Consider the following 24,532-nt stretch of genomic DNA (forward strand, 5'->3'; position numbering starts at 1 on the left):
TTTGTGTTCTGGTGACGCAAGGATTCCAGATGAACTCTGTCTTTCTCCCGCAGCCATTGGCTCTGCCAAACTGCATCCACAACAGCCGTACGCGCCCGCTATTTCCGCTCCAGCCTCCAGCTTCTTCTTCCAGCCGAAATTGACCTTTGAACACGTGATGTGGCTGCAAGCTAGCCTCCTACCATATGACACAGCAGCTACACACAGATAGGATGGCTATGCAGAAATTTCAAGACCAAGAGGAGGCTGTTGGACTGGATGGAAATGGAAGCGGCTTGCGAAGCAACCGGTTCGTTATTAGTTGACTGAGCCTGTTTTTGCGAAGTTGATACTCTTTTTTTGCGAAGAGTTGACTGTGCCTTTTCTTTGGCCATCTTACTTAATTTTGATTGAAAAAAAAATAAGGATTCATATGTACTCAAGGCAGGGTCTAGCGGGTAGCTAGGAATGCACATTGACATTATTCCGTTGAATCTCCTAACCCCTTGAACAAGTTTTGGACCAAAAGTCAGATGGAGAGGGAAAACGTCAATAACTGTAATGTATATGTTGTGTCACAAGTGTCAACCATGGTGGTTCCATCCACGTACGACTTGATGTTACAGCTGATGATGAATACAATGTGAGGGGGGTCATTAAAGTCAATGTATCGCCCACTGGTGTACATGCATGGCTCTAGTAGTTGCTACCCTCCATCCCCAAAGTGCTCACATGAGGTGATGGTCTTATTCAACTGCAAACACACTTGAGGTGAGCCAGTAACATTGTTTGGGTGCTCATGTTTTTGTCCTGCATACTGTCTACTACTAGTAGCTAGTATGTCCCTAGCTAGGGGAGAAAGACAGCAGGAACCTTATATAAGCTACACTGCTCACTAACTATGTTAGCTAGCTAATCATGCAAGGTAGGGAGCAATAATGGACCTGCATGTTGTGATATAACCGGCAGGTCAATGTACTGTAATTGATTAAGCAATACGTATACATGTATTTAAATAAAGCTCAACGTAGTACATATTTAGCAACAAATTGCAACCACTATTGGTTGGTTGCGTTGAGTACAAGTTTGCAACAATTATATAAGTTTCATTTTCTACGATCGTGTACATGTGACGACTGCATGTTGTTCCTGCTGGCAGCTACGTGTAGCTAACTGGGATCAGTGTCCGTTTCTTGCTTCCCAACTCATACTAGTATTTCCTATACGTTACCCCTATCATTGCAATGGCCCAGCGAGAAGCGACTCGCCTAGCTACTAGTACTAGCTAGCAACTAAAATAGCAGACGATGGAAGAAGCAGCAACAATATTAAGTTAATTACCTAGCTAGCAGCAGCTAAATTAAATTAATTAGCCTTAATTACCTGCTATACTACATATGCATATAGATGTGTTAATGCAATGCGCGCAATCACCAATGATTCGATATACACATGATGATGGTGTCCGATGGATCGATGAATGAATAGCATAATAAGCAGCGTGCCCATTACACATGATGATGAATGATCGATCAATTTTGTTTAGTTCCACTGATCGCAGCAAGCCTGTGTGCTTGCAAATGATTAGTAGTTTTGATTATTATTACATAAGTAAGTATTATTTGTTTTGCGATGGATTGATGTTTACGCAAGTCGCAAGTACGACGACCTGGCCGACAGCTAGCTCGTGCACTGGATCATTATGCATGTGGATGCAGTTAGCTAGCTCTCTCGATACTGATCCCTTCGTCCCAAATTACTATTCGTTTTGGTTTTTCTAGGTATATATAACTTTTTGCTATATATCTAGACATAATATATATCTATTGACAGACGGTGATCCTGTTTCCATAAGTCATCCGGGGACTCATTGCCTATATATACTTGTACTCTTGTATCTCCTATAATCAATCTATTATCCCCGGCAATCTCTGTTACTTACATGGTATCACGAGTCCAGGATTCTCCCCATTAGCTTTCGTAACCCTAAGCGCACCGCCGGCCAACATCCCGTCAATGACACCGCCGCCAACAAGCGCGCGAAAGACTAGCGCGTCGCGAAGGAAGAGCGCGGCCACTAGGAGTGCAATTCCCAAATGGAGAAAGATGGAACAAGACCAAATCGATCGAGGTATCGTACCAGCAACTATTGACTGTCCTGATCGATCGAAGAATTGGTATTACGCTCACGGAGGCACCCTTAGCCCTGAGGATAGGACACTTATTTTCAACGAAACAATACTTGAGAAGGCCCTCAGGCTTATCGAAAACATTGAAGATTCTAAAGCGGGAAAGTTCAAGCCTGATAGAGAGAACGATGAGCTAACTTTGGTACTCGGGAATCCCGAACACCCAGGAAGTTGCCGAGGCTTCGGGATGGTTCCGTGGTAGTTTGCTTTCCGTAGAGACATCGACATGTACAGAAGCCGGAAGAGAAAAAAGGAACATCAAGAGGAGAGGTGGCAACACATGTTAGAAGCTAAAGTGCATGAAGAAGACGTAAGAATGCAGGAAGAAATTAATCGACGAGTGGCTCTGGCAGTTACTGAGATGGCCCAATCTGGAGCACTGCCCTTCTCAACACCGAAGCAGTTGTGCTTCCACAGGGGTCCCTGATGAGAACATGCCATTACCCGTGGTTGCGCAGGACAACCAATGGTACCCTGTGGATGACACCACTCAGCGCACCTCATATAAGCTGTACATACCATTTGGCAATTTGGCACTCACTATTAAGGTATACATATATATAATTTATACAATTATCTCAATTGATCCATGCCTCAGGAGTTTAATAACTTATTTATTTCTCCTATATGTACAGGTGACGTATGGAAGTGCTTTACCAATCCTGCCAGGACAGACAAGCCATGGCATGGCGATTCCACCTGGCTACTCTAGCGTTGGGGTGGAATAGATTTGTGATAGTCAATATGAAGGCCTATAGCTCGACCTCCCGGGAGGTGACAGGGAAAGGATACTAGGAGATGCACTTCACGGTGTCATTCTATGGCGCAAACGTTACATCATCATCTCCGGCTAAGAGGTATCATTTCTTCCCATAGATCCCCCGCAGCCACCATCTCCTCAGAACTCAAGACTGTCATCTCCAGCACATCCACCTCCAGGACCGTCGTCACCACCGGGACCGTTGCATCCACCAAAACACCCCTCCCTGATCACCGTCGGCAGCACCGGGACAAAAGTCTGGTACGAGCAAGGAACCTGTAGCACCTCTCAAGAAGTCACGACCACCGCCTTCCAAGCCAAAGCAACCAAAGGTAAAAGAACTGAGGAAGAAAACAAAGAAGTATGAACCTATTAAGAAGCTAGCAGGCGATATGACTCCTGAGGAATTGGAGGAGGCATCGCAAGCATATGTAAGGGAGTGGTTTGAAAAAAATCACTGCAGAAACAAAAGCGAAGGAGATGGAGCCTAACCCAGTAGATCCAGCCAAATTAAAGTTTTTTATTGGCATGAAAAAAGAAGTCAAGAAGACGTTACTATCGAACTACGATCGTTCGTTAGTTAAGTCTTATCGAAAGAAAAAACAAGGAGAGTTGTCGTACTGACCCCCAGCTCGGGTAGCAAGATCAGCAAGTAGATAAAGACACTCTAGCTATAGCAGCTATACCTTTAGAACAACAAATCAACGTCATTAAGTTTATAGAAGACATAGGTCTCTCGCTTGCTGAAGCTCTAGGGCCAGCCGAACCGCCACCTCCAGAAAAGACTATACCTAAATGGCCCTTTGAGTTAGGCAAGCCTTTAGTCAAGCATGAATTGGTACAAAAGCTCTCAACTAAGATGTATGAATTCCATCAGTGGTACATAGAGCAGTTGGCCAAGGAAAGGTCATGTTCGCTCTTCTTGTTAAACCGATTGATTTTTTTGGTGAAGGTGAGAAACTGTTGTGGTTGGAATTCAAGAATATTTATGAAGTGTACCATCAAGATGCCCTTGATGCCTCTCTCATCAACGCCTGGGTTCTGTAAGTGTGTGTTTATTAGATGTTAATTTTAGCTCAGGTCATTATTTTATGTGTGTATGTGTCACCCTACTAACTTTGTCATTCATTTTATGTAGGATGCAAATTCAGAGGTGCTGCCAAGAATCGTACTCTAACATTGGCTTCATGGACCCAACGCTTGTTAACCAAGATCAGATTCGGGATCACCCAAAGGATACATTGGACCGAATATACAAATTCTTGGAGGAACAGAATTACAAGAAATACATACTGCTGCCTTACAACTTTAAGTAAGTGTGGGTACCGTCTATTTTTGTTTTCCTTTTCCTTACCTAATTAATATTAGTTAGTTCTAATATGAACATTTATGTACGCAGTTTTCACCAGATTCTCCTTATAATTATGATTGATCAAATCAACATTTTAATTCGCGGAGCATGGAAATGATTCCGTAAGCAACACCGTGGTGATTTCAAAGAAAAACTTACATTCAGTACAACGTTCCTGGTACGTACGAAGTTTGCACATTTTGTACATTCTATAATACGAATATTTCATAACTTATTTTTTTCCAATAAAGTGCTTGAGATAGGAACAAGGGAATAATTTATGTGGATACTAGTCTGTGAGCACATGTACCATTTCGTGAGGGGCAAGATGATATGGGACAATATAACTATACTATTAATGTGAGCACATGTACCATTTCGCGAGGGGCAAGATGATATGGGACAATATAACTATACTATTAATAATCAATCGTTTTCTAGCTCCTTATATTTAATTGTTGGTGTAACATTCACATATTTTCCAAATTACAGATGATGCATATTAGAGAAGAACTCTTGGAGAAGGAGAGGCTTTTGGCAATCCAAGAAACTCTCATAGGATTTCTAGTGGACGAGGTGATAAATTCCAATGGAGAATTTTATTACGATGGACCAAACCGAGCAACACCATGACGGGAGAATCCTAAGAATTACGAGGACAAATTATTGTATATATAGTAATTATATAAATACTAGTTTGATGTGTATAAACTACTAAGAATTGTTATATAGTGGTTAAAATTAATATTATGAATATACTATCATGAAATATATATACGACATGCATACAATACGAGCATATACGTGTAAGTAGTGTACGCTAAGGATGTATACGTATAGAAATAAGTAGCATTAATATGGAAAAGAATTCAGGGTAAAAAAAGAAAAAAGTCTTTAGTCCCGGTTGTTAATACCAACCGAGACTAAAGGGGCCACGTGCATGCGCCTACATGGCGGCTTATTACCAACCGGGACTAAATGAGGTCTTTAGTCCTGGGTGAATGACCTGGAACTAGAGGGCTTTAGTTTCGAAAGATTAGTCATGGTTAAAATTTCGAGATATATGAGTCTATCCAATTGAGACTAATGTCGTTTTTCAACCGGTAGATTGTTGTCGCATTCTTCGCAAGGGGGACAAGGAAAGGTTCTAGTATGCAGGTTAGTCGTCGTTAAGTTGGTGACTGATGATTGTGAATAACACACTGTGTGTGTATGTGTGTGTGTATATATATATAGTTTATCAACAACTTAATTAACGACGAAAGCAACAGACATACACTAGCAACAAGCTTATTAGCCTTTATTAGAGGACGACAAGCATGCATTGCAGCGTGATGGAGTTGGTTCTCTGCTACTAGCCGAGCCGGGGTAAAAAGAGGACGCGGCATGCATGGTACGAGCTCGAGGAGGAGGAGGATACGATCGAGCGAATCTTTCAAACCCAACAGCTAGCTAGCTAGCTAGAGGACGACAAGGATCGATAGATGTGCACCCAATAATGCATGTATCCACCGCCTTTATTTTTGTTGCACAAAACTGGACGGGCACTGCATGCATTGCAGTGTGATGGCACAAAGCTAAGCTAGCCGAGCCGGGGTATGGAAAAAAGAGGACGCGGCATGGTTCTAGGTAGTGCTAGATTCATCAGTTCACACATCTCTAGTACGTACGTAGTATGCTTTTGCTTTGCTTGGCTACATTTCTTTCTTTTGAAAAGAATCTTGGCTACATTTCCTTAGTGGCCACCGATGTAATCGCCGATCTAAGATTCCAAACAGTTTCTCCCCAAAACCCCAAAACGACTTCACCGGTAAAGCTAAAGTCAAAATAAACCCTATCTAATTAGCTAGGAGCAGCTAAGCAAACCTTTTGATTACTTGTGGGGGCAGCAGCCCAAGAAATAGAAACTTGTCGTCCAGGGACCTCTCCTGTCCTGCGGTTCAATGGATGCTTGCCTTGCTTTTCATCAGGCCGCCTTTTTCCACGCGGCTTGTGGACTTTAGTTTCTTTGGTTGAGACAAAAACAAAACAAAACCCACCGCACGGTTACTAGGAGTTTACCTCTGAAATTGGATTGAGACTATACATAATATAATCAATACAGTTACAGTACTGCAGACTACTGCACACCCCAATGCTTTCTGTTCGTCAGGATCGAATCATATTGTGCCATCACAGCTTCAACAATGCAAACTCTCTAGTCTAGCTACATGTATATGTAGCTAGAGTCCACCACTCTCGGATGAAAGTTTAAATTTGGTCCCAAATTCTCCATCAATTCAGAACACCGATTACATACTAGTATATGTTAGCTGATATTCCACAGCAAAAAGAAACCATGTTTGTTCTTTTTTTTAAAAAAAAAGGTCACCCGATTTACACTTTTTGTACGTACTAGCCGCCGAGTACTAGCGCTAGGACCAATTTGCACTCTCCAAAATTCAAACCAAGTGTCAAACCATGGGGGTTTTTGTTTCTCCATGCGCCTTTCAGCCAGGGCAAGGACAAGCAAAGCTAGCAAGCTTTCGTTACGGTGGTATAGAGGCTGCCACGTGGGCCACAGCTAAGCAGCCATCAAGGACGGAAATCTTCGAGGTCTCCGTCAGACTCCGCGTGCGATTGCGTTGCATGGCAAGCGCTCCTTCCGTTTCCGTCCCGTTTGTGACCGCGTTGGGGAGGACAAAACCAAGCTCCTGTTGGACTCCGTCGACCGGGTGCTTTTGCACAAAGGTCCTCGCACAACTACTGTAATCTTTTCTGAGAAATATATAACTAATGCTTCTGGCAGCTCTAATAATGTGCCAATTAAGTGGCATGTATATATAATATATTCTCCATCGCCACTAATTAATTTGCCAACGGAAGGTGGGAGGCACGCTTACAAGTTTATAGAATTTATTTATAAAATCTTCTTTATAAAACTATGAAATCAATATGTTCTCAAATTGCCAGTAAGCTGTATTTTTTAGGCTTTATGATTCTTCTCTCTGTTCTAAAATCATGGAACAAATTAAACAAGTTCTATAAGAATCAGTATGTGTCTCAATAACTTTGTGAAATCAATGGAAAGAAAGCATAGACTATACGGTTTAATGGTTGTCATGTTAATCGCAATACACCTGTGATCACATAAACAACCAAGAAAGGAGGAAACAATAGGGAGAATTGATTATTTTATGAAATCAGGTGACGGTTATAGATGCTGAATAACTTTATGGAGGGCCCAGCCGACCACTAATGGGTCGGCCCGACTTGATGAAAAAGGTTGAAGATGGAGTTCGAGTAGGACTCCCCACGTGTTGTACGACTAGATCTCATCTATAGCAACTAACTAGGGGACTTGCCATATAACACTACCCCTCGGAGTATATAAGAGGAGGTAGGGGTATCCATCTAATCCCACCATACGAACCCAACGCATGTTAACTCTTCACACCTGCGATCAGTAATACAATCCACCAAAACACAGGACATAGGGTATTACTCACCGAAGACCCGAACCTGTCTAAACCTTGCGCCCCTGTGTTACCATTCGAGTTTTTGTCTTACGATCTCCCCCGCCTACAAATCTACTACGTGGGTAACCCCTGATGGACCGTCGGTCACTAAATTCGACATCAGGTTTCCTCACAATTTGTGACATAAAAACCTCATATAAATCTATTATACAGATTTAACAGTGAAGTAAAAGAGAAGAAGCTATTATAATTTATACCCCCACTTAATGGTTGTCATGTGTATACTAATCTCACTCAATACACCTCTGATCAGAATCAGATCACGCAAAGGTGAAAGAAAGCAAATCAGACGAAACGGAAGGGCGAGAAAGCAAAAAAAAGAAGGAGAGGACACCGAAACCGAAGAGAAAAGGCCCAACTACTCCTTCCATTCTCGTCTCCCCCCTCCGTCTCATCACACTGTGCCCGCCTGCCGTGCCGCCTCTCCCTCTCTCCACGCGCCTTCCGCCTCCCCTCCCGATTCCGCCGGCGCCGGCGCCGCCTTCCGCCTTCCATCTCCATCACCGCCTCACCGTTGCCGCCATATTCCGTGCCCCGTTCCCGAACCCGAGTCGGAGACGCGGACCCCGCGCGCCGGACCGACCCGACCCACGCCGCCTTATAATGGACGGCGACGAGCCACCGGAGCGCAACCTCTCCGTACGCCGCCGCCGTTGCAGCTAGGGTTTTCGCGCTCGCGAATGGGCTGCACTACCTCCCACGACGCGTTCGCCGCCGCGGTCACCTCCAGGGCGCGCCGCGCCGCCTCGTCGTCCTCGTCGCGCCCGCGGGGCGCCGCCGACCCCGCGGCGCTGTGCCGCGAGCGCGTGGCGCTCATCCGCGCCGCGGCCGACCGGAGGTTCGCGCTCGCCGCCGCGCACGCCGCCTACTTCCGCTCGCTTGCCGCCGTCGGGGACGCGCTCCGGCGCTTCGCGGCGGCAGCGCTCGCGCAGGCCTCGCCCGCGCCCGGCTCCTCGCCGGTGCTCAGGCTCCCGCCTTCCCCCACCAAGCAGGTCGCCTCCTCTGCCGCGGCCACTGCGTCCAGCCTCCCGCCGTCGCCGTCCTCGTCCTCTACCGTCTCGTCGCTCTCGCACTCCCTCTCCGACGACGACGGCGACATCGAGGAGGCGCTCCATGACGCCAAGCACGGACGCGGCGGCGGAAGCGACAAGGCGTCGTCGTCGTCCACGAAGCACCACCACCACTACATGAGGAGGTCGTCCACCGTGCCCACCGTGGTCTACGAGGACCCCAACGCCCAGGTCCAGTACACCCAACCCGAGGCCAGCTATGGATACGGCTACGCCTACGAGTACCCGTACGGGCCCTACGGCGAAGTGGTTGCGGGAGAGAGACCGGAGCGGGCGCCGAGGCCGCCCGGACCGCCGCCTTCGCCGCCGACCGCGGAGGTTTCGCCGTGGGATTTCTTTGACCCCTTCACGCAGTACGACCAGTTTATGGAGGACTACTCTCGCGGGAATCTGCCAACCAACAGCCCCAACTACGCCGAGCTCAGGAGGATGGAGGGAATCCCGGAGCTTGAGGACGAGGCGGAAATGGAGGCAAAGGCGCCGGCAGAGGCACCCAAGCCATCGACTTCTGGGGTTGCTGATCAAAATGCCAAGGGGAAGGGACCAATTGCAGACAATGCCGCTTCAAACGGCAATCCTTCCAAGGAATCGGAAGAACCAGCTTCTGGTGGCAAGCTACAGAGTAAGGGATCGGGGACATCTCCTGCTGGCAAGTTACAGAGGAAGGGATCAGAGACAGCTCCTGATGCCAATGCCGAGGCAGGGAAACTGGTGTCCAGGAACGACTCAGTGCCAAGCAATGCCAGCTCGAAGAGCAGGGAAGGGAGGAAGAACACGGCCAGCCTAAAGGGTACCTTTAGCGGTAACATTGATGGCAGCAGCACCGATGGGAAGAAGAAAGCTGTGGCCTTCGATGACAAACAGTCCATCAGAGCAGAAGGAGGTGGTGACAGCCATGGCAAGTCAGTGCAGTCGGTGGTGAGCAGCGAGCCATTCTCGCCATTGCATCATGGAACGAGAGATGTCAGGGAGGCAATGGACGAGGTCAAGGAGCTGTTCGACGAGGCGGTAAACTGCAGCGCAGAGGTCTCAAGGCTGCTGGAGGTGGGGAAAATGCCTCCCCAGAGCACCCCCAGAGTTCTTAGATGTGGGTAATGCGTTGCTTTATTTGAGTGCAAACATACTTGAAATTGCTTTTAGCTTTGTAGGTTGTGTTATATGTGCTATCGCAATAATGTAAAACCATTTTTTTTTTGCAGATATCTCTTCCAGAGTAGTCGATCCTCTAGGTCTTACCGTGTCGACATCATCTTGCCTCCCAAGACCACATGGCAGGAATTCAAGAGCATCAAACAGCAAGGCGAGCACTTCAGCCTCGTCAAGTGCTGGCCACCTCTCATCAACTCTGGAGAAGCTGTGGGCCTGGGAAAAGAAGCTCTATCAGGAGATTAAGGTACGCACCTGTACTTTCATAGGAAAAAACTTATAAATGAAGTAGTTGGGTTATTAGTATAGGGCAAGAAACTCTAGGTGCTATTTATCTGATTTACTGCCAAATATGTGTTGAGCGCCGTTAGGTGGTTGTTCTAGGATGAAGAGAAGCTACGGATGCAGTATGAGAAGAACCACAGGAGGTTGAAATCTCTGGATAAACGAGGGGCTGAATCAAGTACAATCGACTCCACCCGGCTGTCAGTAAGGCTTCTACGGTCCAAGATCAGCATCAGCGTTAGAACCGCCAATGCCTTCTCGTCAAAGATACAGAAGATTCGAGATGAAGAACTTTACCCTCAACTGGTTGATCTCATCCAAAGGTATGAATATTCCTTCTTTGAATTGTCTGGTCTTCAAAAGATTGAATTTATCTAATGCAATATGGTTGCTTGTTCCAAATTTACAGGTTCAGAAGATTGTGGGAAGGTGTTCTGGAATGCCATGAGAAGCAGCTATTGGCCATACATGACAGCGAATTTCACCAGCTGAAGGCGATGACCATAAGCCAATCTGGTGTTGCTTCAGAGGCCTCAAGGGAATTGGAGAGGGAGCTCACAAAATGGTATCGCTGCTTCAACAAGTGGATCAGCTCACAAAGGTCTTGTGTCGAGGCGCTGAATGGATGGCTCAAGAAATGGTTCCCTGAGGCTGAGGCGCCACAGGAAGATACAGCCGATGGAGTCCCACCTTTCTCTCCTGGAAGGCTTGGCGCCCCACCTGTATTCGTCACCTCAAATGATTGGTTCCAAGCGATTGAGATGGTCTCCAAGACTGATGCACTGAGAGCAATCGACCATTTCTCTAAGCTTGTGCATGAATTCAAGAAGAGCCTGGAAGAAGAGCAGCGGCAGAAGCGGAAAGCTGACCATGCTTCCAGAGATTATAACAGAAAGTCTGAGGTTTTGCAGGAAGAACTTGGGCTGAGTACAATGGAGAACCCTCACTACAGCCATGATGACCGAGTAATGGACTTGGAAAGGTTGAGGAAAAGAAGGGACGAGGAGAGGACCAGCCATGAAAAGATCCTAAACCATGCTCATGTTGCAGCCTCAGCCACTCTGCTGATTGGTTTGGTTCCTGTGCTGCAACAGATCACCACCTTCTTTCAGAAAAATCAGCAGGTCTACATGGGAATCAGAATTCTAGGCACTTGAGCTGCAGACCACATAGAAATAGATTTCAGTGGAAGATTAACACACGAGAGTTCAGTTTACGACAGGCACATTTGTGGCTGATGCGGCGACCAATAGTAGTGCACTTTTTGTATAGAATTATAGATGTGATTTGGGGTTAGGCTCTGATTAGCTCTTACAATTCTTGCAGAATGTTAGGGTTCTACGTTACTCTGACCCTTGCTTTGTACAGGGTAGTGCTACTAACTATCCATATATTGTTCGGAAGTTTTAGCGATTATTATTTATTCTGTACATGATATACAAATTAGTGATTTATTCACTTGGTAGTATATGTGTTCATAGCTTCATATGCTACTTATTTGAAGCCCAAATTAGTACTTCAACCAAGACTACACTTGCTTTACATTCTGTTCTTCTTTACCACTCAAGTTCTAAACTTCTGATGATACAACCGCGCATGTGCAGACATGGTCTCTCTGTAAAAATTATATGACTCTTGCATTCAGGTACTTGAAAAGATTCCATGTGTTTGCACAGATGAACCGTGACCTCTCTCTGTTGTCATTCTTTACACTCTGCCTTGGGGTGTACATACATTTTGAATCTCTACAATTTGTATTCGCCAAACTGATGTGACATTTTGAATTTCTAAGCTACAACCTTCTTCGCCCCAAGGGCTCACGTTCTTCAAGGGGTAAAATGATCTTTTCATAGGAAATTTAACGGTGGTTGGATGAAAAAACGAATAGAGTGTCAATTTGGGAACGAAAGTCAAATAAGGAATGAAAAAATTTTGAGGACAAAAATGGAATGGGTCATTTTTCTGGTGTCAAATAGGGAATTCTCTCGGATTCCATGCTACAAGGATGAACGGTGAGAGCTCTCTATTATCATACCGCATTTTCGTGGTTGTCATTCTTTACAATCTGCCTTCTGATTCAAATAGCATTAGAAACTCTCTACAATTGTAACTGGCCAAGCCGATCAGATATTCTAGTTCCTAAAGCCAGCATATCCGCTCCACAACAGGAAGGGCCAGAGGACCACTACATTTCTTCAGGTCGTCGAAATAGCCCCATCATATCCACTCCACATGCATTATTTTGCACCTCCTGCATAATTTTTACCGAGTACCTCACCAAACTTGTTGCTTCCAGTTCAGTTGCCTGGAGATTCTCCTATGCAGTGCTGGCACGGGCCACTTCCTCTGAAGAATCATCAACCTTCACCGCAGCTGCTCTCAGCTGGTCTTGCTGCCTCCTGTGGTTAGCCATGCGACGGTTGCTCTCCATCCAGATGAGGAGAACAGTCATGTCAGCTGGGCTCACCCCGCCAATTCTGCTAGCCTGACCTATTGTTTGCGGACGTACCTACAGATCAGTCACGATACAATATAGATAAAATTAGACCACAAAACTGAATCCTGATCTGCATCGCTGCAAGCTTAAGAGATAGAGATGTAAGCACAGTTATGTCAGGTTCATGTTTTCTTTTATGGCTTATTTTGAGCTTCTGCTTGCATACGACACCAGGTTTCAGGCAAGACATGGCCCAGTAGTCCAAATTTATAGTAACTGATATCTTAAAAGTTCAGTCATGGGTTGTCACAAAAGATTGAACCTGTTTTATGGGGCCAAAAGAAACAAAGGGAAATGTCCTTAATAAATGAAGAACTGCAGAATGGTTGTTGTTTACGTTCACAGGTTATCTTTTACTGAACATTTCTCACAGCAGGTGAGTCGCTTACCCTGGAAAGTTTCTCACGAGCTTCAATTGACAGATTTTTCATTGAGTGGTAATCCAAATCTTCAGGAAGTTTCCTGTGTTCTTGGTTCACAATCTCAACAGAGGGAAAAGATACAATGAAGAGTTAGCTGCCTTTTCAATTAAATAAATAAACAAAACAAATGAACTCATCAATATCAATGAACGTGCACCTTTTCTTAAGCAAAGGAAGAAAAAAAATTACACTGACGAAGATAAAGAACCAACCACTGCCCCCATAATCTCAACAGAACACCAAAGAGCTGAACAAGTTACTCGGTATAAAAAAAATAAATCCATAGAATGGCAAATATACCAATATCATACAAGGGATGCATAATGCATATTGTTGGACATCTTGAATGATGTATGTACCATTTTTCTAGCACTAACTTCCTTCATAAATCTACTCCTGTACAAAAACACATAATCATAAGCAAATTACCTGGTGTAATTGACTCTGTTGTCGTGCAATGAAACCTTCATACTTGATATCAATCTCTATGCATTCCTTCTCAATTCGAGATAAATTTTCATTTCCAAATCCATGCTTATCAAGAAGCTTATATTGCACATGTGGCTTCTTTAGTATAGCTTCAAGTGTAGATGAATCCTTTACTGGTTGGTTGGATACTGCACTAACTTCAGCAGCAAATTCACCTCCTGATAACAGGAAATTTTGAATTACAGCAAGTGAATTCTAATGACATGATAGCAACAGCAAGTAATATATCAACACCAGTCAAAATACATGTCTCCCACCTCCCTCCTTTCTGCTGATGTCAATCAGGACATCAACAGTCTCCAATAAATGTATTTGACCATTCCTCCTAATTATATGCTAGCAGAACTCCTAGCTTTGATGACATATCTAGTTATGAAATTTTGTGTGACAAAATTTAAATACTTTTATGTAAAATTTTAATGAATGCATTCGAGGATACCTAACAAAATGAATGATGCAGTATTTTGAAATGTCATTATTCATTAGCTTAGAAAATATGTAATGCCCACTGGTACTTTGTAATCAGAGAACCAGGGTGTGTGTGGGGTGTGTTTGTATGGCTATTTTGGCCTTTTTCTCTCCTATCTCAATGCAATGATACACAGCTCTCCTGTGTATTCGAGAAAAAATGCCCACCTGGTACTTTTGTAGATTTCAACCGTTCTTTTTCTTGCTTAATGCGAGCTTGCTTTGACTGATAAAGCTCCCAGCGTCTGTCATCTATTAAACCAATATCTCGTCCCAAAGGGGTCAAACGACTATCAGCATTATCTGCTCGAAGCAACAACCGGTGTTCTGATCGGCTGGATATCCATAAATGCCCCAGAAATAAAAAGAAGTTAAGAAATTTATGAACAGAAAAGTCATGTTGAATTAGACAACATATGTTTCAAAGCACTCAGCATGTAATTTTATTTTACTAAAACAAAACCATGTGTACTCTAGTTAGGAATTTACAATCGCAAATACTGTTAAACTAGCTCCATCTGATACACATTGCATGATGAGAATCATGATGAAAGGGTCCATTGCTGTACTCACATTTTTAGCTTACCAAAAGATGAGCAAATATCTGGTGCCCAAGAGTATATTGGTGAACATATGTACAAATTCAATCCCTCCCTCTGATCCAAGAGGCCCAAAGTTGAGGGTGGGAGTTCTCTCATCCCTCCTGTGCTGATTTAGGTCAATTTAGCCTAATTAAAAGGTGGACAAGGTAATGAGGGATTCCCACCTCTCACTTGGACCGCTCATATTGGATCTACTAAAAAATAAAAAATGCAAATATTGCACAACACTACTTAGGCTTACTACATAGGAGCCTATAACTATTTTTGGCATCGGTTCTTTAAGCATCAATAATAAGAATATTTTCTACAGAAATTATGCACCTTGTTAGCATGCGATAGGGCTCCCTAAGATCTTTTGTAACAAGATCATCAATAAGAGTCCCTATATAACTGCTTTCCCTCTCAAGAATAATTAACGATTTTCCATCAGAATGCCTAGCTGCATTGACTCCAGAAATTATACCCTACAAACAAAAGTCAGAAAGCTTAGGATCCAGCAAATCTAGTTCAGCCAACTTATCAAATACAATTAACTCAAGAAGAACAGAGCAGGAACAATGAATAAACCTGAGCTGCAGCTTCTTCATATCCTGTTGTTCCATTTATCTGGCCAGAGAAGAATAAGCCCTCAAACTTCTTTGTCATAAGTGATCTTGAGCATTGATATGCAGGTAAGTAATCATATTCGACAGCATAAGCAGGCCTTAGCATTAGACAGTTCTCCAGCCCTGGTATAGTTCGCACAAGTGATAACTGCAATCTTTCAGGAAGCCCAGTGGAAAAGCCCTGATAAAGATGTATAAATGATCATAAGTAGTAGGTTTCACATCTAGAAAAAAGGAGGGCTTGGGTAAGCAACAGTGCCTAAATATTACTTTCACACACAGACAGGGACAGCTAGGAAAAAAGCACAATGTATGTCAATGTCTGGATTAATAAATTTGACCAAAGAAAAGGAAAGAATGGAGAGAGGTTAGAAGGAAGATACCTGCAGATACAGTTCAGGAACATTTCTACCCTCAGGTTCAAGAAAGATCTGATGAGACTCTTTATCTTTGAACCTTACAATCTGAAAACAATGAACTTGGTTATCTTCAGAATAGTGGGTAGTACATGTTTTTAAAGGTATAATGCTTAATTCTTTGCAAGAAATTACAAAAGTTTTTTTGAAGGGAAAGTTATGTTGCCAATCCAAGAAACAAAATAAAAAAGGTTGCCATGTAACAAACCAAAAAGGTCCATGATATAGTACCTTATCTTCAATTGCTGGGCAGTATCTTGGTCCCTTTGCTTCAACCCACCCACCATAAGTTGGTGTTTCATCTAAGTTGTCTCTAACAATTTGGTGTGTCTCTTTTGTGGTTCGTGTTAAATAGCAACACATCTGCTCTCTCTCAACATGAAATTCAGGATCGAAACTAAACCAACCTACCTGTTTCAAAAGGCACCATCCTTTTATTAAAATATATATATGAAACATAAAAGAAACTTGAATTCAAGATTAACCATCCTGACAAGCCCTAAATTTAAAAAATACAATTGATTTCCTTGAACATGTGGGTGCAAAGCTGCAAGGTACACAGCATATACTTGATGCAGGAAAAGTTGTGAAACTTCTGTGGGAAAATACACCCTATACAGTTGAAAAGGTGGGATCAGCTAAATCAGCTGGTGAATGGATATACATTATTATGTGCAAGTCTTCCAGTGCACTTAAAGCAAGGCTTCTTTTGATCTTACATGCAAGGAATACTGTTCATGGGATACTTTGTTATCAGATTTGTAAACTTTCCTTTTAAAAAAAAAAAGATTTGTAAACTACAAATTCATGCATAGAAATGACTAATTAAAGAGAAACCAGTCTAACTGGGTCATTTCAAATGCAGTCTTACTATGTCTAACTACTAGACGATACACAAATGCAGCATTTAATTTGAAATTACTGATTTCGTTATTTGCCCCAATATGCAATGCAATACAACTGAATAAAAAAGGACAGTAATGAAAAGCTATTGAATTAACCTACAATTCTTGATAAGTGGGGGAAATTCTACAGATGCAGATAACCAAGAATATGCCAACAATAAAGTTTGGTGCATGTATTATGTATACCTCTTCATCACCATGCTGGGGTTCCAATCCAGAAAAGTCAACTGTCCTGCGATCAATTCGTGGTGGTGTACCAGTTTTTAAGCGGTCAGTTTCAAAACCCAGCTGCTGCAAGTTTTCAGTAAGTCCATGAGAAGCTGATTCTCCAGCTCGCCCAGCAGGCATTGATGTCCTACCAACCCAAATCTTACCACTCATAAATGTTCCGGTGGTAAGTACAACAGATGGTGCATAAAAGTCCATGCCGAAGAAAGTGTGAACACCCTCAACACTATCATTTTTTCCAATCAACACTTCTGTAGCCATTGCCTCTCTAATGAAAAGATTTTCTGTACTGAAGCATAGTACATGGCGAAGTCAATAAGCAGTGTGAAAGATATCACACTAGAGTATATGCGATCAACAATAGTAAACATCAACATAGCATCACAATATTTCACCTCTATTCACTTATTTGGTAGGCAGAGAAATATTAAACTCTTGTGTCAGAAACAATTTTAAGAATAAAATATTTACCTCTACCTTAAGACTAGTCAAGTAGAACCACGGACTGAATCCGGTAATGAAAACATCGCATGCCAAAATTGTGAGGGCATCACGTATGGTATAGTTTAAACTAAAGAAGATCACAAGTTTGTGAGTACAACCTAAGAACCTCTGAAATGGTGACCAAGTTAACATAATTAACATAATTAAATGAGATCACCAAAATGAAACATAATCAGAATTTATGTAGCATTAACTACTTTTGGAGCTGCCAGCCAAGAGCACAAATTCAAGTGAAGTGTTAGCAAATTATGACTAAAGCAGTTTAGTATACACTGACCTTTCCACGATGTTCTTCATCTCTATTGCGTACTCTCTCTTATCAGTCTGAGCACGCAGCGCACGAACAGCAGGGCCTTTTGAGCTGTTCAGTACACGCTTTTGCAAATAGCACCTATCAGATGATGTAATGAGTACACTAAGGTATCTTTGTTGATTTGCTAGTAAATGAAGTCTGAACTCTCAGCCCAATACATACAAAAGCAAAAGAGAGAATTCACTCTCCATATAAGTGCACATTTGAACTTGTACCTATCAGCAATTTTTCCAATTTCACCACCAAGGGCATCTACCTCATGGACAAGTTGAGACTTTGCAGGCCCACCCACAGCTGGGTTACAAGGCTGCATATGGCAGAGAACGAGTCAGGAAGCAGAACCACACTTCTAATAAGTGTAAAATAGCATAAAATCTACATGCAATTCCTTGGCAAAGGATGCTTCCTTATAGCATACTGAGATATGTAACATCATAAAAATTCGTCTTTTTACCATACCTTTGAACAGTTTCAGTTTCTGCATTATACTATTCTTTCATCAAATACAAATACCACATACTGACATACAAATTTTGAACAGAATCTGTGCCCTGTAAACATGCTGTCACAGATTAATTCCTAGTTTCCTACGCACAGGGAAAGATGTATCAATTCTTCATATACAGGGCTTGAATTTTACTATGTGACATCAGGACTCAATGTTTACAACTTTTTTTTGACACATGAACTTTACTAGAATATTTAACATCAGGAATCAGAAAGAATGGTTTGTTGATTCCAAGGCTAAGTTAATATGTAACTGCAAATGAATACAAGAAATGTAGAACTGAAAACGGCAAGAAAACTCAGTGCAGACCTGCCATGCAATCCTATCAATGTTGAGCGTAAGAAGAAGGGTGCGTGCGCCGAGGCGAGCCGACGCAAGCGCGGCCTCACATCCGGCATGGCCACCTCCGACAACAATGACGTCGTACCGCTCCGAATCCAATCGGCCTCTAGAATCTAGTGCCACAAGAGAAACTCGTCAGTAAGCATTCCCTCGTTTTCAGTTAGCATCAGCTAGCTTGAAAAAACAAAGGGAAACCGTCTCTCAACAGCCTATAGAGCTCAATTTGTCGAATCAACGACAATTACGATGGAACAAGGAGAAAGGCGTTACCCTTCGCGACGGCGGCGGCGGCGGCGGTGGAGAGGCGGCGCCGGGGAGGGGTCCGCCAGGATGTTAAGGGAAGGAGGTCGCGGAATGAAGGGGAGGGGAGGAAGGACGAGAGTCTCGCAGCAGCAGCTGCAGCCGCGGTGGCCGGCTGCGGCGGCGGGCGGAGGCGGAGCAGCATGGCCGCCGACGGGAGAGCGGAGGCTGAGAGCTATCTTCTCTACTCTTCTCGCGGTGTGGCTCTCAAATCTCTTGACGACGGAGGAGAAAATTTACAAAAACACCCATACAGTTTAGGATTTCTGTCAATTACATTTTTTTCCTCATTTTTTATTTACATTTCCTGTACACAGTATAAGCGTCAACCCTTTGCATGTCAAATTGGAAAGAAAATTTGGCAGTGATTTCTTGAACGTGAGCTAATTATAAAACCAATTGCATAAATGGAGACTAGTTCGCGAGACGAATCTCTTAAACCTAATTATGGATAATTTGATAATGTGATGCTACAGTAAACATGTGTTGATCATGAATTAATTAGGCTTAATAGATTCATCTCGCGAATTAGCCTCCATCTGTGCAATTGATTTTGTAATTAATTTATATTTAATATTTCTAATTAGTATCTAACATTCGATGTGTCAGAAACTAAATTTTAGTCCGTGGAACCAAAACCCCCTCTAAAAGCACATAGAGCCGTATTCCAATTTGCTCCACTTCCTGCCATGGTGCAGTGCAGCTCTTACAAATGCCAAACGAAATTGTAACTGCATTTCTCAGAATATATGAGAACTTAAAGCAATCGTTTTCCAAACTTGCACAAGACTACAAGAGTTAACCGTTCCCGAACATAACAGAGCACAATTCATCCATCAAAAGTATCTGTCCTCTGGTATGATGATATGAACATAGATATGTGACACGATTGCTGGTATAGCATTCAACACAAGAACACAATTTCCCTGCTACTGATGCCTGATAACGATAAACTTTTACATGCAATAGGATGAAATTATTCATCAGCCAACATTACTGAATAGGCACGGAGAAGTTTCTGTACATGGTTTTCATGACATTCACATCTCGAGACCGTAGCGCAAAGTCCTGCGCTTCCGAGATCTTGCTCCTTACTGATTGGCATCCCATGGATGGAGCGGTCAATCCCTTCTCTCCAGAACATCGCATCATCTTAAGAATAGATCCTCACGCGCATGGTAATTGGCTTACGGCACAATGGGCAGGTTGGTAGAGTTGGGCCACATTCCTTGCATGTCTTACACAAAGAAAAAAAGGGTCTATCAATCACTCATCCAACAAAAGAACTTGTCTGAATTTTTATCCATGTTCTGTCACTATTCAACTTAATTTAGGTTAACCATACTTTCAAATCTTAAGTTAGGTTACTTTATTTGGGTAAGTTCACTAGCAATAGGTACTTAATTATTGTTGACCATTTCACCCTTTTGCAATTAGATACTTCACCCTTGGAGATAGCACGTGGATAGAAATCTTACCAGGTGACCACACTGAAAAGCCATGTCCTTTGGATTGGTTAAACATATGGGGCATACCTGTACGTGCCAAAGATACAGTTTAAGGTTCCATCACTCCAATATAGGGAAGAGTTACTGGTCCCAAAGTACCTGCTCGTCGGCAGCACTTTTGCCAATGCCAGTTGACCGGGAGCTTGCGGTTGGAGGAGGATGTGAAGCTGCTGCATTATCATGTTCAAGAACTTTGTTTGGAGGAGGAAGAATCCTAGGAGAGCCAATCCTTTGTGCATGCTTTCTGGGAGATTAGTTTGAATAACACAACAAATAGAAGATCAGAAGATGGACAAGAAATAGCAATGATGCCAAGAAACTAATTCAGGAGTGCAAACAGCTGAGTAAGAACAAGTACTCTGAAGGTCGGAGGCCTTGAGTTGCTTTATACTGAGAAGGTATTTCCATAAGAGCTGCAAGAGCAAATGCAGCCTCCTTCTTTGACATATCCTTACTTGTTGACATAATACCAGTGAAGTTCACAAACTGCAATGGCCTATCAGTAAGATTTTTGGAAGAGCAACAGGCAAGAAATTGAAATTGCACCACGTACTCAAAAGGCAATGGCAGAATAAAAAAATATTTCAAGTCAGTATATTTTTTCTTACTGGAATAATCAATACACCCGCAACATTGTGTTTTTAAAAACAGGTACAATAACTAGCCCGGGGTATTGTTACAAGTGGAGCAACATTAACAATTTGGAATTTAAACATCGTATAGTAGTATTATAATCACCTGGAAATTGTCAAAAGCTCTTTCAGGGATACAGTCATCAAAATGCTGCATGGCATCCCATGGTCCATCACCCACTCCAACCATTACTATTGAAAGAGGATAGTAGCTGGCAACCAAATAAATAGGTTTCACTAATGCTGCAAAACCAAAACAACCAAATGAAGAAGTGAATTTACCTAGCATCAACAATTGCTTGTATAGTTGCCTGTTCCTGTGGACTTAATCTTCCATCATTTGTATTAGCAGCAGTCACCTACAACTTTTGCTCAGGTCAAACATGTTGATGCTTATAGCGAAGTATTTTGCTGCTATTATGAACATGTCACCTGTCCATCGGCTATGATTACGAGGACATGGTATTGCCAATTACTATTTTCAACAACAGAAATCGCTGCATAAATCAGAGGTGCAAAAGAAGTTGGTCCTGCACACCAAATAAGTAACACGTAAGCATAGACCAGTACTGCCAAGAGTGGATCATAACAAGTAGCAAGGAGTTTAACGACCTGCACAACTAGGCTATATACAGTAGTTTTGCAGGACCTTGAAACTTTTTCTCTTCTGAAAATATAAGCTATAAAATAAAGCATAGCAAAGCATTGCCTATTTTAAGTCATAATATATCCAGGACTCCAGGTTCTGGAAGTTACTGAAATATCCAGCCTTCTATTTGTGCGCAATATCTACTGTACAAAAGGGGGGGAACAAGCCTTGTTACCTGAAAGATTCAAATGTGGAACAATTTGTCGATACCTTACAAGAACCTCCTCAAAGCCACGACAGGGATGGTTGTCCTGGTAGAAGCTGAAGACAGAGTGATCATGCGTAGAAGCTACAGAATGAATTACATTTTGTCAATTCATGTATGACTGTACCAATTTCCTCAAATCAAAGTCATAATGAGAAAATAACAGAACAAGGGTAAATACTTACCATCACCAAATCCAAAACATGGTATTAAGTTATCATCATCAAAAGGTGACAGTGTTCGCCCGATTATAGAGATAGCTTGCTCATATGGATTTGGGTTACCGTTAATGGCATGCAAAGATTTTCTTCCAAAGGAATGCCTACCTGCAGGATTCAGAAGAGCACATCTTCATAACAAGGAGGATCTCAAGTAAAGCTGCTATTAAGCCAAGATGTAGAAGCGGACAGCAGATATGATAGGATTATGGGAGTAATATCACCTGACCACTCATTGCTTTTGGTGAAGTCAATACCAAGAATTAGATTTGATGATTCGAGACCAGCTTCTCTCAGTGCAGTAATGACCTTTGTAAATCGAAATGAATAAAAAAATCATACAGCAGAACAAACAAATGCAGCGGGTTTTCTTTTTTCTTGGAAAACAGAAAAGGAAATGGGGTGGTTCAAGGGCATGAGCAGTGTTGACTGTTGACTACAAGAAATGAAATACATACATGTTGTGGTCAAGGACTTATACACTAAAGGGATGATGCTAGATTCTCGTTTTAAACACTGACAGTGCCATGACTTAACTGCCGTTTTCCATGTTTATTAAGCCTAGATGCCGAAGCTTGAACTATTAGCATACAAGATTTAGGGTAGTTTCCAAAACTTTTAGAGAAAGAAAAAAGAAGAAGAAAGGTAGGGCCAGCTCGCAGACCTCAATTTGAACTTTTCTGGGTTTAACTTTCTTCTAAGATAATGGAACTTATCTGTTTCTGAAAAGTCAACTTATGTTCAACACAGATTCTCATCAAAAAGAAAAAGGAGGATGACAGGAGAGATTATGGCTCAAAGCAGGCTGAAAATTTTGTTTAAGACTTCAGATATATATACAAGATGACATCATGAGATTCTTACTGGTGCAGTGGTGCTTACCTCATCAACCGAGCTATAATTGTCTGGTATAAATTTGGGCTGCTGTTTGCCATGTTTCTCGCCCTTGGAACTTCCAGATGGACCATGACCTTGATGCCAGTGCTTGTGATGAGTTTTCTCACCCCACATTATAAGAAATGATCTGCCAAAGGACTTGGAGGTCACATTTTTGCAGCTGAAGCTAAGAAAACAAGAAGAAACCAGCCAGAGCATATGTCGGTATGAATAATTTTGTTGAGTGTTAGAAAAAATAAGCCGAATCATGGAATTTTCTGATCCGTTGCTGGGTGACATCCCAGCTAGTAGAAAACTTGTGATCTAACAACAACAGATGGATCTAGTAAAGTGGGTCAGCAGTAACTAAGATTGCTAACTGCCCCCAACCAACCTGCTAACCTAACCTCAGTCAGGAATCGATCGAAACCAGATATCTTGCTTGGGAAATTCCTTTCGCCCCCGTGACCCCATCAGTGGCGCAAGTCACCCACCCCACAGCTAAAATTCCCGCACCAAATCGAACTACCCTGTTGCTACGCTAGAGGAGGGGGCAGAGAGAGGATTGCGTTCGTTACCAGGCGATTGACGCGGCGGGGACTGGTGCCGCCGGGACTGGCTGCTGAGCAGCAGCGGGCTAGCGGTGAGGACAGACCGACCACGGGCGCAGGGAGAGCAGAGCAAGTCAGAGGAGACTGGACGAGTCGCCCTCCCTGGTGTGGAGAGCTTCGAGGATGCTGCGAGGAGCGGGCAAGGCCAGCGGAAGCGTGCACGACGGTGCTGGAAGTAACCGAGCAGAGCAGACCATCGCAAGCAACCCAAAAGGAGAGAGATCCCGCCGCGGTCACATGATACGGCATCATCCCCATAGATTTCGCTTTCGGGGCTGTTTGGATACGAGGTGCTAAACTTTAACAGTGTCACATCGGATGTTTGGATGCTAATTAGAAGGATTAAACATGAGCTAATTATAAAACTAATTGCAGAACCCTGTGCTAGTTCGCGAGACAAATCTATTAAGCCTAATTAATCCATCATTAGCAAATGGTTATTGTAGCACCACATTGTCAAATCATGGAGTAATTAGACTTAATAGATTCATCTCGCGAATTAGACTCCATCTGTGCAATTAGTTTTGTAATTAGCCTATGTTTAATACTCCTAATTAGCATCCAAACATCTGATATGACAGGTGCAAACTTTAATAGGGGTATCAAAACACCCCCTTACTCCATCGCTGCAAAAGTGTGGCTTTCAATCCCAACCTTATCTAAAGACATATTCCATCACAGTCCAATGGCATATGATTTACAGCACAAGGGAGGCACTGTCTGGTTCCCTTGCTTATTTTTAGTACGTGTCACATCGAATGTTTAGATATTAATTAGGAGTATTAAACGTAGGCTATTTACAAAACTCATTACATAAGTGGAGTTAGCACGTGTCACATCGAATGTTTAGATATTAATTAGGAGTACCTAAACATAAGCTGGAGGCTAAACGGCGAGATGAATCTATTAAACCTAATTAAACCATCATTAACAAAT

The 24,532-nt window shown here is 42.8% G+C and overlaps 3 protein-coding genes across 4 annotated transcripts; 1 reads left to right on the forward strand and 2 right to left on the reverse strand.

The window, feature by feature from the left end:
- The first annotated feature begins 8,190 nt into the window (after nt 1-8,190).
- On the forward strand, nt 8,191-11,824 carry LOC101768027. Its single transcript, XM_012845864.2, has 4 exons — nt 8,191-9,954; nt 10,067-10,260; nt 10,398-10,621; nt 10,708-11,824. The coding sequence occupies exons 1-4, from the start codon at nt 8,478-8,480 to the stop codon at nt 11,453-11,455; spliced, it is 2,643 nt and encodes an 880-aa protein (XP_012701318.1). The 5' UTR covers nt 8,191-8,477; the 3' UTR covers nt 11,456-11,824.
- A 466-nt stretch (nt 11,825-12,290) lies between these two features.
- On the reverse strand, nt 12,291-19,112 carry LOC101768424 (tRNA uridine 5-carboxymethylaminomethyl modification enzyme MnmG). Of its 2 annotated transcripts, XM_004971279.2 has the most exons (13): nt 18,868-19,110; nt 18,565-18,710; nt 17,963-18,054; nt 17,712-17,825; nt 16,889-17,219; nt 16,029-16,208; nt 15,765-15,845; nt 15,344-15,562; nt 15,098-15,240; nt 14,343-14,509; nt 13,647-13,864; nt 13,185-13,277; nt 12,291-12,807 (listed from the first exon to the last, which is right to left on the reverse strand). In XM_004971279.2, exons 1-13 carry the CDS (start codon nt 19,040-19,042, stop codon nt 12,616-12,618), a joined length of 2,151 nt encoding a protein of 716 aa, XP_004971336.1. In that variant the 5' UTR covers nt 19,043-19,110; the 3' UTR covers nt 12,291-12,615. The 2 variants fall into 2 exon arrangements, with proteins under 2 accessions (XP_004971336.1, XP_022682650.1); XM_022826915.1 differs by lacking the exons at nt 12,291-12,807; nt 13,185-13,277 and adding an exon at nt 13,284-13,464 and having other exon boundaries at nt 18,868-19,112.
- A 579-nt stretch (nt 19,113-19,691) lies between these two features.
- Nucleotides 19,692-23,809, reverse strand: LOC101769100 (E3 ubiquitin-protein ligase RGLG3). The gene is made up of 12 exons (XM_004971283.4): nt 23,564-23,809; nt 22,992-23,133; nt 22,334-22,418; nt 22,077-22,217; nt 21,862-21,975; nt 21,470-21,567; nt 21,320-21,396; nt 21,144-21,249; nt 20,764-20,891; nt 20,505-20,649; nt 20,376-20,432; nt 19,692-20,134 (listed from the first exon to the last, which is right to left on the reverse strand). The coding sequence occupies exons 2-12, from the start codon at nt 23,118-23,120 to the stop codon at nt 20,051-20,053; spliced, it is 1,164 nt and encodes a 387-aa protein (XP_004971340.1). The 5' UTR covers nt 23,121-23,133; nt 23,564-23,809; the 3' UTR covers nt 19,692-20,050.
- Between the last annotated feature and the right edge of the window lie 723 nt (nt 23,810-24,532).

Source organism: Setaria italica, chromosome V (assembly GCF_000263155.2).
Source record: "Setaria italica strain Yugu1 chromosome V, Setaria_italica_v2.0, whole genome shotgun sequence".
NCBI lineage: Eukaryota > Viridiplantae > Streptophyta > Magnoliopsida > Poales > Poaceae > Setaria > Setaria italica.

Excerpts from the sequence above, each read along its gene's own strand:
- LOC101768027 (XM_012845864.2), top strand. The coding sequence starts at position 8,478 with ATGGGCTGCACTACCTCCCACGACGCGTTCGCCGCCGCGGTCACCTCC. Across the intron at positions 9,955-10,066 it reads CACCCCCAGAGTTCTTAGAT|ATATCTCTTCCAGAGTAGTC; the intron begins GTGGGTAATGCG and ends TTTTTTTTGCAG. Across the intron at positions 10,622-10,707 it reads CTGGTTGATCTCATCCAAAG|GTTCAGAAGATTGTGGGAAG; the intron begins GTATGAATATTC and ends CCAAATTTACAG.
- LOC101768424 (XM_004971279.2), bottom strand. The coding sequence starts at position 19,042 with ATGCTGCTCCGCCTCCGCCCGCCGCCGCAGCCGGCCACCGCGGCTGCA. Across the intron at positions 15,846-16,028 it reads GCCCAGCAATTGAAGATAAG|ATTGTAAGGTTCAAAGATAA; the intron begins GTACTATATCAT and ends CATTGTTTTCAG. Across the intron at positions 13,278-13,646 it reads AACAGAGTCAATTACACCAG|ATTGTGAACCAAGAACACAG; the intron begins GTAATTTGCTTA and ends CCCTCTGTTGAG.
- LOC101769100 (XM_004971283.4), bottom strand. The coding sequence starts at position 23,120 with ATGTGGGGTGAGAAAACTCATCACAAGCACTGGCATCAAGGTCATGGT. Across the intron at positions 21,397-21,469 it reads TAATCATAGCCGATGGACAG|GTGACTGCTGCTAATACAAA; the intron begins GTGACATGTTCA and ends CAAAAGTTGTAG. Across the intron at positions 21,250-21,319 it reads CAAGCAATTGTTGATGCTAG|CTACTATCCTCTTTCAATAG; the intron begins GTAAATTCACTT and ends TTTGGTTGCCAG.